The sequence below is a fragment of the Heteronotia binoei genome, chromosome 17 (genome assembly GCF_032191835.1).
Source record: "Heteronotia binoei isolate CCM8104 ecotype False Entrance Well chromosome 17, APGP_CSIRO_Hbin_v1, whole genome shotgun sequence".
NCBI lineage: Eukaryota > Metazoa > Chordata > Lepidosauria > Squamata > Gekkonidae > Heteronotia > Heteronotia binoei.
The window spans coordinates 236,357-250,914 of record NC_083239.1 but is presented as its reverse complement, the minus strand read 5'-3'; the positions used below and the strand labels follow the sequence as shown (position 1 = coordinate 250,914).

At 45.8% G+C, this 14,558-nt stretch overlaps 1 protein-coding gene across 1 annotated transcript in view; it reads left to right on the top strand.

The window, feature by feature from the left end:
• HSPA14 (heat shock protein family A (Hsp70) member 14) overlaps positions 1–13,082 on the top strand; it is a 30,809-nt gene extending 17,727 nt beyond the window's left edge. Inside the window, exons 11-14 of the mRNA XM_060258277.1 lie at positions 3,606–3,821; positions 5,174–5,347; positions 11,623–11,690; positions 12,631–13,082. Coding sequence (XP_060114260.1) covers positions 3,606–3,821; positions 5,174–5,347; positions 11,623–11,690; positions 12,631–12,709 — 537 coding nt within the window. The 3' untranslated portion in view covers positions 12,710–13,082. The remainder of the gene's footprint in view (positions 1–3,605; positions 3,822–5,173; positions 5,348–11,622; positions 11,691–12,630) is intronic.
• Positions 13,083–14,558: the final 1,476 nt, after the last annotated feature.

The window sequence follows — 14,558 nt, the reverse complement described above, 5'->3', positions numbered from 1 at the left end:
TATGAAGAACTATTTTTGCTGTTCGTAATTGATTACATATCTTTATTCATATCAGTAGTTTGTATCTATTAGCAATGGAAAAGTGCCAGCCAGGCAGTATGCATGACTTGAGCCTCCATATTCAAGGAGTCATCCAAAATCATGCGCAAACTCTCAACGGACTGCGCTGGTGTCAGTAGCGCCACATCAAGAACAGGAAGTCTTTGCCCCAGCCCCAAACCTCCCCCCACCACAGAACCTCTGTCTCAGATGGATTCCGTCTCCACCTGCTCTTTTTTAACCACTCCACCATGGCCTCCAAATCCTCAGGGCGTATTCAGGTGGCTGTCCGATAACAAACACAGTTGGGTGTCATCAGCATCCTGGTGGCACCTAAGCCCATAACTCCACACCAGCTTGGCAAGGGGATGCATATAAAAGTTAAATAACATTGGGGAGAGAAGCACTGAGAGACCCCCACGTTCTCTCCGAGCTCCTCCTCAACCATGAAGGAAACCATTGCAGGGCCATTCCATGAAATCCTAAATTGGCAATATGGAGCAGCAATCTGGATTCATAAAATGAGACCAGAGATGGAGTATTAACACAGTTCTAATTCCACAGTGAAATCTGGAATTGGGCCAACATTCTATCAAAGCTACAGCTTGGATTCTGGCACTGAACATGGGGCTCAAAATACACATGTTTTATTTACCCTTTTGTGTTATATTAGGTGGTCTTGAACCATAGTAATAAAACTGTAAGACTCAAAATTATATTCTCTAAGAATAAAAGCTTACTGTTTTATATGAAGCAAGATAACTTCTCCAATGAATGGAACCAAGCAACAGAAAAAATGTCACACAATCCTCAGAATAAGTGATTTCTGCACTAGGATGGCCTTTGGCTTGTGAAACCATCAAAAATTACAGATGAGCAATTATGTTTGCAAGATTAAATGTATTCTATGGCGGGGGTGGGGAACCATTTTTCTACCAAGGGCTATTTGGATATTTATAACCAATGGGCGATACAAAATTACCAACTTAAAAAACAGTGCTCTGCCGAGGGAGAACGATTCAAGCCGGCAAAATTAATGTAAATAATTGTTTTTCTATTTGAAGGCATGTGAGGAGAGCCTAATTTGGTACACAGCCCCAAGCCCGCTGCCCTAGACAAATGCCTAGGTCTAGGACTTTTTTGGTAGCATATTAGACCATATCCCCTAATATTAGCATATTAGGTCATACACTCATTAGCATATAAGGCCACACCCTCTGGGATAATCAAGTGCAAATTGCAGTGGTGGTAGCTGGCTCCCACCCCTCCCTCCCTCCATGTGGAAACTGCAGCTGCTCTTGGCAGACCTTTAAAGGTACCCCATACTCCAGCAGCAGTCCTTCACAATGTCCACCATTCAGGGGAGGGAGGGAGGAAAATAAAGGAATGGGGAGAAGAAAGGGAAATGGAAGAAAGAATAATAAAGGAAAATAAGGGCGGGAAGAAAAGGAAATAAATGGGGGGAAGAAAGGGAATAAAGAAATGGGGGAAGAAATGGAAAGGAAAGGAAATGGAAATAAAGGGGAATAAATGGAAAGAGAAATAAAGGGGGAAAGAAGTGGAAACAAAGAAATGGGAAGAAAGGGAAACGGGAGAAGGGAAAGAAATGGGGGAAGAAAGGGTAATAAAGGGGAGAAAGTGGAATAAAGGGAAATAAAAAAATGAGGGGGAAACTTACCTGAACTGTGACAATGACTTTTCCAGGCCCCACAGTGACCCTGGCTGGCCAGCCAGACCCCAGGGATGCCACTGCGCAGCGTGGCTGGGCCTTGCGATCCCTGCTGGCCAGCTGGGCCCCAAGGAGGCCACTGCACAGTGCAGCTGGACCCCACAATCTTCACGTCAGCCGGGCCCCAGGGAGGCCGCCATGTGACTCGGCTTGGCCCAGCATTCCCTGAGGGCCAGATCAAGTGATCTCAAGGGCAGTAAATGGTCCTTTGTCTGGATGTTCCCCACCCCTGCACTACAGTTTCTGAAGGCTGCACATTCTCAAATAGATACTGTAGTTGTCGTTTGGGTACTATTGAATATGTAAGAGATGTTATATTTGTATGTCCCTGGTATAATAAGGTGACAGAAATGAATTAAAGCCTTGACGCAACAGTTCTCAGCAGATATCCTTGTTCCTAGATTACTAGAAGATTCAAGAGTAGAAAATATACTCAGTTAAGCTAAAGTTTTAGTTCAGGCAGTTTACAAGAGAACATTTTGTTTTGTTTGTAATGTCTGGTCTGGATTTTTCCTTATGTTCCCAGTTATTCTATATAATAAAACGCTAACCACGTTGGCCCAATCCGGCTCTGCCATTGGCTCTGCTGTGTGTTCCGACCACCAGTGGCCCATGATATGTCATTCCAGAGTTCTGCCATGCCATTTGGTGCGTCCGCTCTTCCCCTCCCTCTGCTGTCCTGACACACACAAAGTGACAGAACAATTGTGTCTCTTGAGGCAGGTGGTTCTCCTGACAAATGCCTCTAATCGCAAGTGGGATAGCTCTGCTGCTCCTTCTCCTATGTCTGTGATCAGGGGACGCCTGCCTTCTGACCTCGACCACTCTCCTCTCCGCCCTACCCTGCCCTTCCATCTATGGCCCACATCACCAAGCCTTTGTCCAACACCCAAACTGTCTCTGCCTGCCTCCAGTGGGTGCCCCAACTCCCACTCCAATCTCACTCTCGCCCCCTCCCCTTCCCGGTGCACTCGCCCCACTGCTGGTCTCTCTCCCTTTAGGATGTGCTCTGCTGGCTGTCAAAATCTCCCGCCCACAGTCCCTTCCCATCAACGGCTATGCTAGACTCAGACGAGCCTTCTTGATGCCCTCACCCTACCCCTAGCCTATGCCTCTCTCCAGCCAGCCCTCCTCCATCTACGTACGTCCATGCTTACCTCTAATGCTTCAACTTTCCACACTCCTCTGTCCTCAGCTGAGTGAGCCACCTGGGGCCCACTCGTGGTGGTGGCATATTGCTACGTTGTGCCTGGCATGACCTGCACCACCAGCACGTCCAATTGCACCTCACTGAAGGCCACCCAGCATCCCCCTTGCCTCCAATCGCTGGCAGCTGCACTGCCCCGCCCTGCTGACCTCCCCTCCAAGGAGGCCTTGCCAGGGGCTGATTTACACCAAGGCAGGGATCCAGTGGCGGCTAGCAAGTAACCAAGGGTGGGGTGGGAATGAATGCTAGGGGTGGGTGGGAGGAGAGCAAATAAAGGGAGGTTATGCCATGGTTTGGGGGTGGGTGGCAAGCCCTTGTCCTCCCTCTCCAGCCCCCCACCATGCCAGGGCACTCACACACAGCTGCTTTCTAGCGCCTGTTGTCTTTTTGTCCACGGCCTTCCTCCTAGTGTTTGATAAATACCTATGGGTAGAGGAGTAAGAAAGAGTGAAAATCTGCTTCATATGTATCTTTTATTGTTTTTATTCATACTTTCCAAGCTGATCTTGTATCAAAATAAATTGAACTGGCTTTCTAAACAGCTTCATACATACAGACATAAAAATGCAAATGCTCTGTGGACAGTCCAAAAGCTTTTATGTTGCCTGTTAAATTTCCCTTGCCCTCTAGGTTGTTCTCTGTGGTGGATCTGCTCGTATCCCTAAGTTACAACAGTTAATCAAAGACCTTTTCCCCACCGTTGAGCTGCTGAACTCGATATCACCAGATGAAGTCATTCCCATTGGGGCTGCCATAGAAGCCGGGATCCTGTTAGGAAGAGAGAATCTCTTTTTAGACAGTGAAATACTGTCTGTTGAATGTTCCACTAAAGATATCTTGGTCAAGGTAAGCCCGAGTTTCTCTTAGCTTAGTCATCCTGATTCCTTGTGGCCTTGTAACTTGGAGGTCTTGCTCAAAGGTCACCAGGACTCCAGTTGAAATAAGTGGAGGGTGAATGGTGTTGGTTGTCTCAATGGTGCAGTCCTGTAGCTCCAGAACTGGCAGGATTGCATTGTGTCAGACTGTACCCGTTGGAGGTCGGAGTCTTGGGACGTCCCACCTTCCAGGTTCTTTTTCTGGCATGCTTGTGAATACCAAAGTGATAGGAGGGGGGGATATTCTTTCACTCTGGTTGTCTCTCTCTCTCTCATCTCTGGTTGCCCTCTGACTTTGAAAACAGGACCTGGCCTCTTTCTTGGCTGCCTCCAGGCAGGCCGTATAAAGAAACACCAGGGGCAGGACTTCCCAGGGCTGCCGCCAATGCATCCTAAGCACTGAGTGACTGGCCTCCTGGCTAATGGGCTGTCTTCTCTCCTAGCCTTTTAAAAGCCTTTCCTAGGCCTTCTCCTCAGGGCTAAAGCCCATCCCGAATTTCCCCCGTCTGCTTCTGGTTTGATGGGCCTCCCTCCTGCTCCAGGGAGTCCCCAGAAGTTGGCCATTCTTCCCCAAGTTTCCTGCTGGCATTACTCATGCCATGGCGGTCAAGGTTGGTTGCCTGAGGCTTTTGCCACCTGGGTAGTGGAGCCAGCAGCAGAGACTGGGCTGGGCACTCAGATTAAATTCCCACTCTGTCATGGATGCTCACTGGGCCAGTCACACACTGCAAGCCTGACTTACCTCACAAGGTGGTTGTGAGAATAAAATGCAGGAGAGAAGAACAATGTAAACTGCTTTGGGGTCCCCACTGGGGAGAGAAGAAGGGTATAAATGAAGCAAATAAAATAAGCGCATGCTGATGTAAAGATAATCCATCCCCGTTCTTTCTGTATCAAAGTTCTGAGTTGAAGGAATAGTGCCTGGAAAAGGGTTCTGTTAGGCTCTGAGTACACTGGGAATCTTCACAGGCCCCAGAAAACATGTACTTGCCATTAATCAAGTGCTATCCTTAGTTCTATTTTTTTTTTTTTTTGAGTAGGTGAGGATGTATCTTTAAAAACAAAATAAAAATTATGCCCAAACTGAGGTAAACTGAACTCCAGTATCTGACTAATACTTCTTTTCGCATGTGGTATTAAATCAAGAGTATTAACTCAGTATGAATCTGTTCAGGCATTTGCAGTCTAATTTTTAAGAATTCAGGATTCTTGTGTTGATTGTAGAAGCACTAATTTTTCTTTGTTCTGAAAGAAATAGTAATGACTTCAGATTTGGTGTCCTTTTGTCTTAAGTGCTAAGGCTTCAAATCTCTCATTTTTTAGACAGTGGATGAGTCAGGCATGGATAAATTTATGGTGGCATTGCCATCAGAAACTCCTTTACCAGCTCGAAGGCAACATATTTTACATGCCCCAGGAAGCAACTCCTCTGTCTTTGTAGAATTTTACGAATCTCTGGGAGAAAAAACGATAGAAGAGGATGACAAATTTGCACAGGTGAGCAAGTACCAGTAGAAAACTGTGATACTTATGTGCATTTCCAACAGACTTTAAAAAGCTTTGTCTGTTAAAATCATTACTCTTGTATGGGCTCAACAGATTTTGTAGATAGCTTTTATTAAATAGGCTTTATGTAATAAATTATGACTTGTGAAAGAACTGCTTTGCTGCTATGAAAAATTAGGTGGTACAAACACACACTGGATTTTTCTGGCAAAATGCTCTCCACATTATATTTATTTTTGGAGCAAGCCAGTCCTGAACCTCTTCTCTATCCAGATGCAAAAGCCTTCTGCATTTTGATGCTAAAATGCTCCCAGCCAAATGTAGAAGGCTTTTGCATCTGTTGAGAGGAGAAATTTAGGCCTGGTTTGCTCCGAGTATCATCAATGAATTGTAACAAGTGGTTGATAACTTTGAAGAAAATAGGAATACTCCTGAGGAAGACTTGACGAAATGAGCCTATATCCGGGTGCTCATTGGATGGACTTTTTTTTTGTGATATTGTAAAGTTGTGCTTTATAATGTGTACAAAAGATTAATATGACTTTTAAAAAAGTTTTACTTAAATGCATCAGCCAGTATATCGGTGTTTGTATTTCCTGTTGTTCTCCCTCAGAGGTGGAGGACATCTTGGATGGTGTTTCCCACCATCAAATCAGGGAGGCAGGAATTTTCTAAGCTCTTCTTTTTCCTGTGGAGTGGGAACACCCCTTGCTCAGTTCCTTTCCTGCCTCGACAGGGAAAGCAGCACTTTAGGGTAGGCCCCTATCCCTTAGCTTCACCTTTTTCTCTCTACTTAGTTTATAAAGCCTCCTCTTCCCCTTTTCTCTCTTATTTATCTGTTGTTTCTTCTGCAAAAAACAAAACCAAAAAATCCCTGCCTCTTCTCAGCTTTCGCTTTTTCTTCTGGAGCTTTTCTCTCTTACCCCCCCCCCCCCTTTACTGAGGGGGAATTCTTTGTTGCGGTGGCTCTAGAGCCTTTGGAAATAGCCGTGATAATAGGATGGCATGGCTTGTTGCAGACGGAACGACTTCTTAGAAGACAGTCCACACTCCGGCGCCTGGTCTGGGGCCATGGGAGAAGGACCCTCCGGAGCTGGCATGACCCCCTGGCTTGCTGCGACTACCAGTAATGCGTCCTGTAGGGACAACCCACACGAATGTGGGAGGAAGCGGTGCTGGTCCTCTACAGCTGCGGAAGACTCGCCCTCGTCCGGGAATGGCGGCCATCTTGGAGGCCCGATTTTGGCGGGAAACAGTGGTGACCTGTGGTGCGGCTTCTCTAGCCTGCCTGACAATGCTGTTCCCAACCTCTAGCCAGGAGACAGGGGGCCCCAGCAGCCCAGCAATGGTTAGCACTCATATGGGCCTGGTAATGTACCCCCTTTTAGGGGCGACCTTCCTTCTGGTTTTGTAAACTCTATTAAACAGGCAGTGACTTTTGCTATTTTCACCATGTTTCAGGCTGGCATGGAGGGCTCTCAGGCTTCAGTGTTGAGAGCCTCTTCCAGGTCTCCCTCCCCGAAAAGACCTAGGGGTGCTTCTTGGCAGACCAAGGCACCAAGAAAACAGACTCCCAATACTAGGGAAGATAGTGAAGACTCCTCAGACAGGGAACAGCCTCCAAATCTAGATACTGGGAGGGAGGGAGGGAGGGGAATTTATTTCTGATGAAGAAATAGAGGACATTGGCGTCTCTGAGCATTCTGTACGCTTCTTTAAATCTGAGGAGTGTCAGTCCCTATTGACCAAGGTCCCGGCAGTCTTGGATCTCTGACTCCCCAGAGGAACAGAAGACCCCTGGTCATTTGGCTAATCGTAAAAACAAACCTCGGGGAAACACAGAATTCTTTCCTCGTTACCGCTCTTCTGATAAGGTCTTTCCATTTCCAGAGTTCTTTGAGACAGTTAAGAATGGAATGGGCAAAGCCAAAATCCAACAGGCAGCTTCCCAACTTTGTCAAAAAGCTGTATACCTTACCATCATTGGCTAATGAAATGCTGCAGGTCCCTCTGATAGATGGTCCAGTGGCCACCTTACAATCTCAAGGCTTACTAGCAGAGGACAGACACGGAACGATACATGCCAACTGGGACAAGAAGATAGATCTTGCACTAAAGAGGAACCACGAGGCCACAGCCATGGCAATCAAGGCTTCAGCCATCAACACCACAGCGGCTACAGCAGCGATACTGTGGATCAGACATCTCACTCAGCTGCTACCAGAGGCCAACAAGAAGGTGTTGGAAGGGACTAACTGGCTCCTCAGAGCAGCTGAATTTTCTGTGGATGCATCCCTGGACACCCTCACCTTTTGCTCCAGAGCAATGGTGGCAGTGGCAGTGGCTAGGAGAGGCATCTGGCTCCGAGTCTGGCCAGCGGATCTACATTCCAAGAGCTTCGTAGCTTCATACCCATTCCAAGATTAGAAGCTGTTTGGAGACTTTCTGGAGAAAATCCTGGTGGAGACCAGAGATAAAAAGGCCATGCCGAAGAGCATCCACCAGACCGACAGGCAGGGCTTCGGCTCCCAGTCCTTTCGTCCATCATCTTCCAGACCTAGACAGGACTTGAGAAGATCCTCATGGGGCAGCCAAAACAGTCCTTTCATAAGCCCTTCTCCAACTCCAGGTTTCAGAAGCAGCAATCAGACAGAGCAGACAAGGACAGAGACACAAAGTCTAACAAGGCATGACTGGGACATGTCACCCCCATCTTTAAAAAAAGGTTCCAGAGGAGACCCGGGAAATTACAGGCCAGTCAGTCTGACTTCAACACCGGGAAAGTTGGTAGAAACCATTATCAAGGACAGAATGAATAGGCATATTGATGAACACGGGTTATTGAGGAAGACTCAGCATGGGTTCTGCAAGGGAAGATCTTGCCTCACTAACCTGTTACATTTCTTTGAGGGGGTAAACAAACATGTGGACAAAGGAGACCCAATAGATGTTGTTTACCTTGACTTCCAGAAAACTTTTGATAAAGTTCCTCATCAAAGGCTCCTTAGAAAGCTTGAGAGTCATGGAGTAAAAGTACAGGTCCTCTTGTGGATCAAAAACTGGCTGAGTAATAGGAAGCAGAGAGTGAGTATAAATGGGCAGTCTTCACAGTGGAGGACGGTAAGCAGTGGGGTGCCGCAGGGCTCGGTACTGGGTCCCATGCTCTTTAACTTGTTCATAAATGATTTAGAGTTGGGAGTGAGCAGTGAAGTGGCCAAGTTTGCGGATGACACTAAATTGTTCAGGGTGGTGAGAACTAGAGAGGATTGTGAGGAATTCCAAAGGGATCTGTTGAGGCTGGGTGAGTGGGCGTCAACGTGGCAGATGCGGTTCAATGTGGCCAAGTGCAAAGTAATGCACATTGGGGCCAAGAATCCCAGCTACAAATACAAGTTGATGGGGTGTGAACTGGCAGAGACTGACCAAGAGAGAGATCTTGGAGTCGTGGTAGATAACTCACTGAAAATGTCAAGACAGTGTGCGTTTGCAATAAAAAAGGCCAACGCCATGCTGGGAATTATTAGGAAGGGAATTGAAAACAAATCAGCCAGTATCATAATGCCCCTGTATAAATCGATGGTGCGGTCTCATTTGGAGTACTGTGTGCAGTTCTGGTCGCCGCACCTCAAAAAGGATATTATAGCATTGGAGAAAGTCCAGAGAAGGGCAACTAGAATGATTAAAGGGCTGGAGCACTTTCCCTATGAAGAAAAGTTGAAATGCTTGGGACTCTTTAGCTTGGAGAAACGTCAACTGCGGGGTGACATGATAGAGGTTTACAAGATAATGCATGGGATGGAGAAAGTAGAGAAAGAAGTACTTTTCTCCCTTTCTCACAATACAAGAACTCATGGGCATTTGATGAAATTGCTGAGCAGACAGGTTAAAACGGATAAAAGGAAGTACTTCTTCACCCAAAGGGTGATTAACATGTGGAATTCACTGCCACAGGAGGTGGTGGCAGCCACAAGTATAGCCACCTTCAAGAAGGGTTTAGATAAAAATATGGAGCACAGGTCCATCAGTGGCTATTAGCCACAGTGTATGTGTGTATATAAAATTTTTTGCCACTGTGTGACACAGAGTGTTGGACTTGATGGGCCCTTCCAGTGGAGGCCTGTCTTCTACATTTTTGGTCAATTTGGGCGGACTCCACAGTCTACTCTTGGACTTGAGAGATTATTTCAAGAGGCTACGCCACAGAATTCCAAAAGCCTACTCCACATCGTTTTCTTGTCTCACCACAATGGGCCAATCCAGTCAGAAGAAATGTAACCTTCAAAGCCATAAGTCACCTCCTGGACATTGCTGCAATAGAACCAGTCCTGCAGGATCACAGAGGTCAGGATCTCTACTCCATCTTTTTCACGGTCCCCAAAAAGAACAGGGACTGGCAGGCCATCCTGGACCTAAAGTCACTGAACAGATCCAGCATTTTTGTATGGAATCCATCAAGACCATCACAGAGACTCTACTTCCAAGAGAGTTCTTGGCATCCCTGAATCTCACCGAGGCGTACCTTCATATTCCCATCCTTCTTCTCCACCACAAGTTCCTACGGTTCTGCATTGGGGGAGATCATTACCAGTTCAGAGCACTACCCTTTGGCCTGGCCACTGCCCCAAGGGTATTCATGAAGGTCCTCATGAATTTAGTGTCCCTTCTTCTGCAGCAGAGGATGCATGTGCATCCATATCTAGACAATCTTCTGATCCGTTCCTCCTCAAAGGAGAAGTCCCTCCAAGATATACATCAGACCGTGATGTGCTTCAGGCGGCATGGCTTCCTCATCAATCTGAGCAAGAGTCACATCCAACCTACACAGAGGTTGGAACATTTGGCCATGATAGTGGATACCAGAGCCAACGCACTCCTTCTCCCTGAGGACAAGGTTCAGAAGACCAAGAACTTGGTTCGGTTTGTCATTCAAGGGCTGAGGGGTGCTGGCAAAGGGAACGGTATAGCATAGCTAGGGTGGCCATAATGTCTGAAGGCCAGCCAGGGACACCTTTTTTGGGGGGAAGGTAGGGGTGCGGGTGCGCGGAGCACGTGCGCCGCCGGAAACAGGAAGTGACGTCACTTCTGGTGACGTCATGCCACCACCAGAAACAGGAAGTGACATCACTTCCTGTGACATCATTCCCCCCGTGCCACCTGCCGGAGACAGGAAGTGACATCACTTCCTGTGGCATCATTCCCCCCCCCTGCGCCACCTGCCGGAAGCAGGAAGTGACATCACTTCCTGTGACATCATTTCCCCCAAATGACATCATTTCCCCCAAATGCCACTGCCAGAAACAGGAAGTGACTTCACAGCACTTCCTGTGACGTCCCCAAAAATCCCCCAAATATCACCGCCGGAAACAACAAGATTATTTATAGAGAGGGAAAGGGGGAAATAAAGTTAAATAAAACTCTTTTTTTACTTTTTTCAAAGTGAGAAGACTAGAGAGAATGGGTTCCACGCTGAGAAGCCAGTCAGATTCCAGTGAGACTGTGCTGCATAATGCAGCCTATTTATTTTGTCCTGTTTGCTCTGTTGGCTCTATCTGCGCCACCTTCATCACTTTCGGGGTGTGGATCCCCCAGTGGGGTGGTCTCCCGACTCCCTCCGCCGGCTGTTTCTGATAGCCCTGCGCCCCCTCTTTCATTTGATATGTGTCCCGTGCGGGTGCCACCCTCCTGCCGGGAGATGCCGCAAAATGAGCCCCCTTGAGGCTTATGGCGGCAGGGCTCAGGGGAAGCGAGCTAGACTGCTGTTCTTTTGAGGGGTTATAGAGTGTTTCGAGCCCGTCCCTGTGGCATCGGTCCCATCGTCGTGGGACCCAGGGGGCCGGCGCAGCGGCACGCCGAAGCAGCCTGTCACTAATAACACAGGTCGAGATGCAGGACAGGAACCCGGAAGTGACCGACAGGGAGTGCTTGTCATGCCAGGGAGATGAGAAAGTCTCCTCATGAGGCTGTGTTGACTGATTACACCTCCCCCCCTTAGAACTGATGCGACTCAGGCTACTGGGGATTCATCTAACCCTTTATTATGGAATTTCAAAATAAGTTTTGTCCTTAAAATTCCTTTCCTAAAAATCACTTTAGAATTTTGTTGTGCTGAATGTTATAGAATGTATTTTCATATGAAAATGGAGAACAAACTGAATAAGCCAAAGTGATTTTGAAATTGAGCACTGATACATTTCTGCAGTAAGTGATATTCTGCTTGCTAAAACAGATCAAAGATAAATTCAGGGGTTTTGTTGTTGTTTTAACAGATTGTACTCCAGGATTTAGATGTAAAAGAAGGCCTGCATGACATACTAACTGTACTTACGATGAAAAGGTATGGTAAAACCAAAATATTCTCTGGTCCAGTAACATAACTTCATACAAAATATGCATTTTACAGAAATTGGTAGTTTTTTATTTGTACCTGTTAGGAATAATACCCACTTTCGTATACTGAAAATTGTAGATATTAAGGAAGTAGAGAAAAAACTATTTGAGTTTTCTATATAATTTCACAATTTTCACTCAGTTTGCTTATGTAATTTACAATCCTCTTTTTGAACATGGAGCACTGTTGTTTTCTTTAACACTATAGTCTCCCTTTTCACTTACATAGACTTGGTTTCAAAACAGCATTTTAGATTGGAGGGGGAGGTGAAAAAGTCACTCTCTGCAAGCAGAAGTCCTTTTAGGGTTTGTAGAATCTTTCGGGATCAAGTGCCGTGTTCTACTGGAGAAAGTTTTCCTTCCAGACGTTTCGTTCTCAGCTGCGGAGAACATCCTCAGTGGCGTTGCAGCCGGAGCAGGCGCTCAGACCTTCTTGGCTGCTGTGCATTGAGTGGGGCCAGGGCTGCTGGAGAGCTGCTATTTGTAGGCTGGATTTGTAGAATCCCGAAAGATTCTACAAACCCTAATGATGTTACCAGCCGTGAAAACCTGAAATCTTTGAGAAGTCCTTTTGCTCAAAGAAACACTAGTTGGTTACCAAGACAAACCAGCTTCCTTGTTAGGTTTCCAGTAATGTGCTAAGAAGCCCTTTGCACTCTTGAGTCAAACTTTCAAAGTGGTTTGGGGATGGTACTGTCCTTTGCAAGGGCAGAAAGGAGGGTGTGTTTCACATGACAACATAATTTGGTCTTTCTCATGGGTGTGTCCTTGTCCAGTCTGGCACTCAGAAGTGTAAGCAAACCTCTTATTCATCTACAAACAGATCACTTGGCTTTCCTAGGCATCAGAGGGGTTTTTTACATTATGAAAATGTTTTTCTTACTTAGGGATGGATCCTTACATGTTACCTGCACAGATCAAGATACTGGAAAATATGAAGCTATCATTGTGGGTGTGGCAACATAATCTTGAATTTTTTTGCAGCCTTGTTACCCTCAGCTGAAACTATTCTAAAATACTTTTAATTGGAAGATGTCATTTACAATATTAAAGTGCTGATAATAGCTAAAAATGGGAAGATCCGAAGAAGCAGCTGATTGCAGGTGGGGTTCAGTACCAGGAACCAGAAGGAAAAACCCACAGGGGAGCATCACATTGCTATAACCTCGCATATCAAACTTGAACCTTAACAAGTTTCATAGTTTGTTAAATGAATCCTAAAGGCACATTTTTCTACCTCTGGTAGTGTCTAAATAAATGGTTTTATTTTATTAATAACATGCATCGGATGTTAGTATTTGTATATTGTATAGTATATTAATAAAATCCTTGGAATTATGTTTAGTACTTCATCCTTGATGTGACTTTCCTGGGAACCTTCTTAGGCATGGGATCTGCTGAGCTCTCAGACTGCCGCCACCAAGGTTAGGTTAGCTTACCTCATTACAGATGAAGACTCGATACCTTCTGCTAGGCTTATGTATTCCCTGTAAATAGTCCTAGTGGTATAGGAAAAAATCAAACAGCAGCTAGTCTCAGGTTCCAGGTTAGACAAAAGGTGTGTTCTGGTCTTCTGTGCCTGAAGTTTGCCAAGTAAGGGGCAAGCAGGACCAGGCTCCTTGCACCAAAAAAACCCCTTTTGGGGGAAGGGGATATTACAGTGGTTCCTAACTTTTGTTAGGTTTCTGTGCAACTGCAAAAATTAGGGACACAGCTGTGATTCATCAGTGACATTCGAATGGTAGTAAGTAGCTATATAAATTCCCATGAAGTTCAGATTCAGGAGGAGAAAATCTGATAGTCTGTGGTCTAATTTTTTTCATAAAGTCATAAAGCAAAGCCCTTTAGTGTTCTGCCTGTCCTTCTGTGAATCCAACAGCTGTATTTCAAAGCTAGATCTCACTGACTAGTTGTCTGCCAAACTATTAAGATAAGTTTCTCCTAGCACAAGACATGTGGGAAGAGTCCTACATCAGCTGAACAGATTCATTTATTAGATTCATTTATTAAGACCTAGAGATGCTTACAAGACAGGGAACTGAAAGAACTGAAGAATCAAAACACATACAGAGATGTATAATGGGGGTTCACAGCGCTTACTACTTCTACCTTAAGGGTCAAATGTTATTATAATAACAAAAGAGGAAGAACTGCATATCAAAGAGATAAGGACGTTTGAAGCTACCAAAGCATTCCTTCTCAACTCATGAGACACAACAGCACTTCATTAGAATCTAAACATCCCCTAGCCAGATGGCCCTGGCTATTAGGTAGTAAATACCAAAATTCAGCTTCTAAGGGAAAGATATATGCAGGAGCTTGACATCTAGGAGCATCACCTACCTCTCAGGGCATTTATAAGCACAACAGACATCACAACAGTTAAGTTTCTGATTCTGCCTTCATCAGTGACTTGTTCAGTTTTAAAGGATGCAAGGCAATATACTAGCTCTAAGAACAGGGAAGAAGAACTGACTATATCGGCCATACAGAAGAACAATCAACATGTCTACAGGGCTCTTTTTCTAGCAGGAGCTCCTCTGCATATTAGGCCATTCCCCCTGATGTAGCCAATCCTCCTGAAGCTTACTGTAGGCCCTGTACTAAGAGCCCTCTAAGCTCTTGGAGGATTGGCTACATCAGGGGTGTGTGGCCTAATATGCAGAGCTGCTCCTGCTAGATAAAGAGCCTTGCCTGCCACTGTTCAGCATTATGGGGCTCCTATGAGCCGGAAAACCCCATTAGTGGTTTCATGAAGATGATGATATTGGGTTTATTTCCCGCCCTTCACTCTGAAATTCAGAGTGGTTACAAC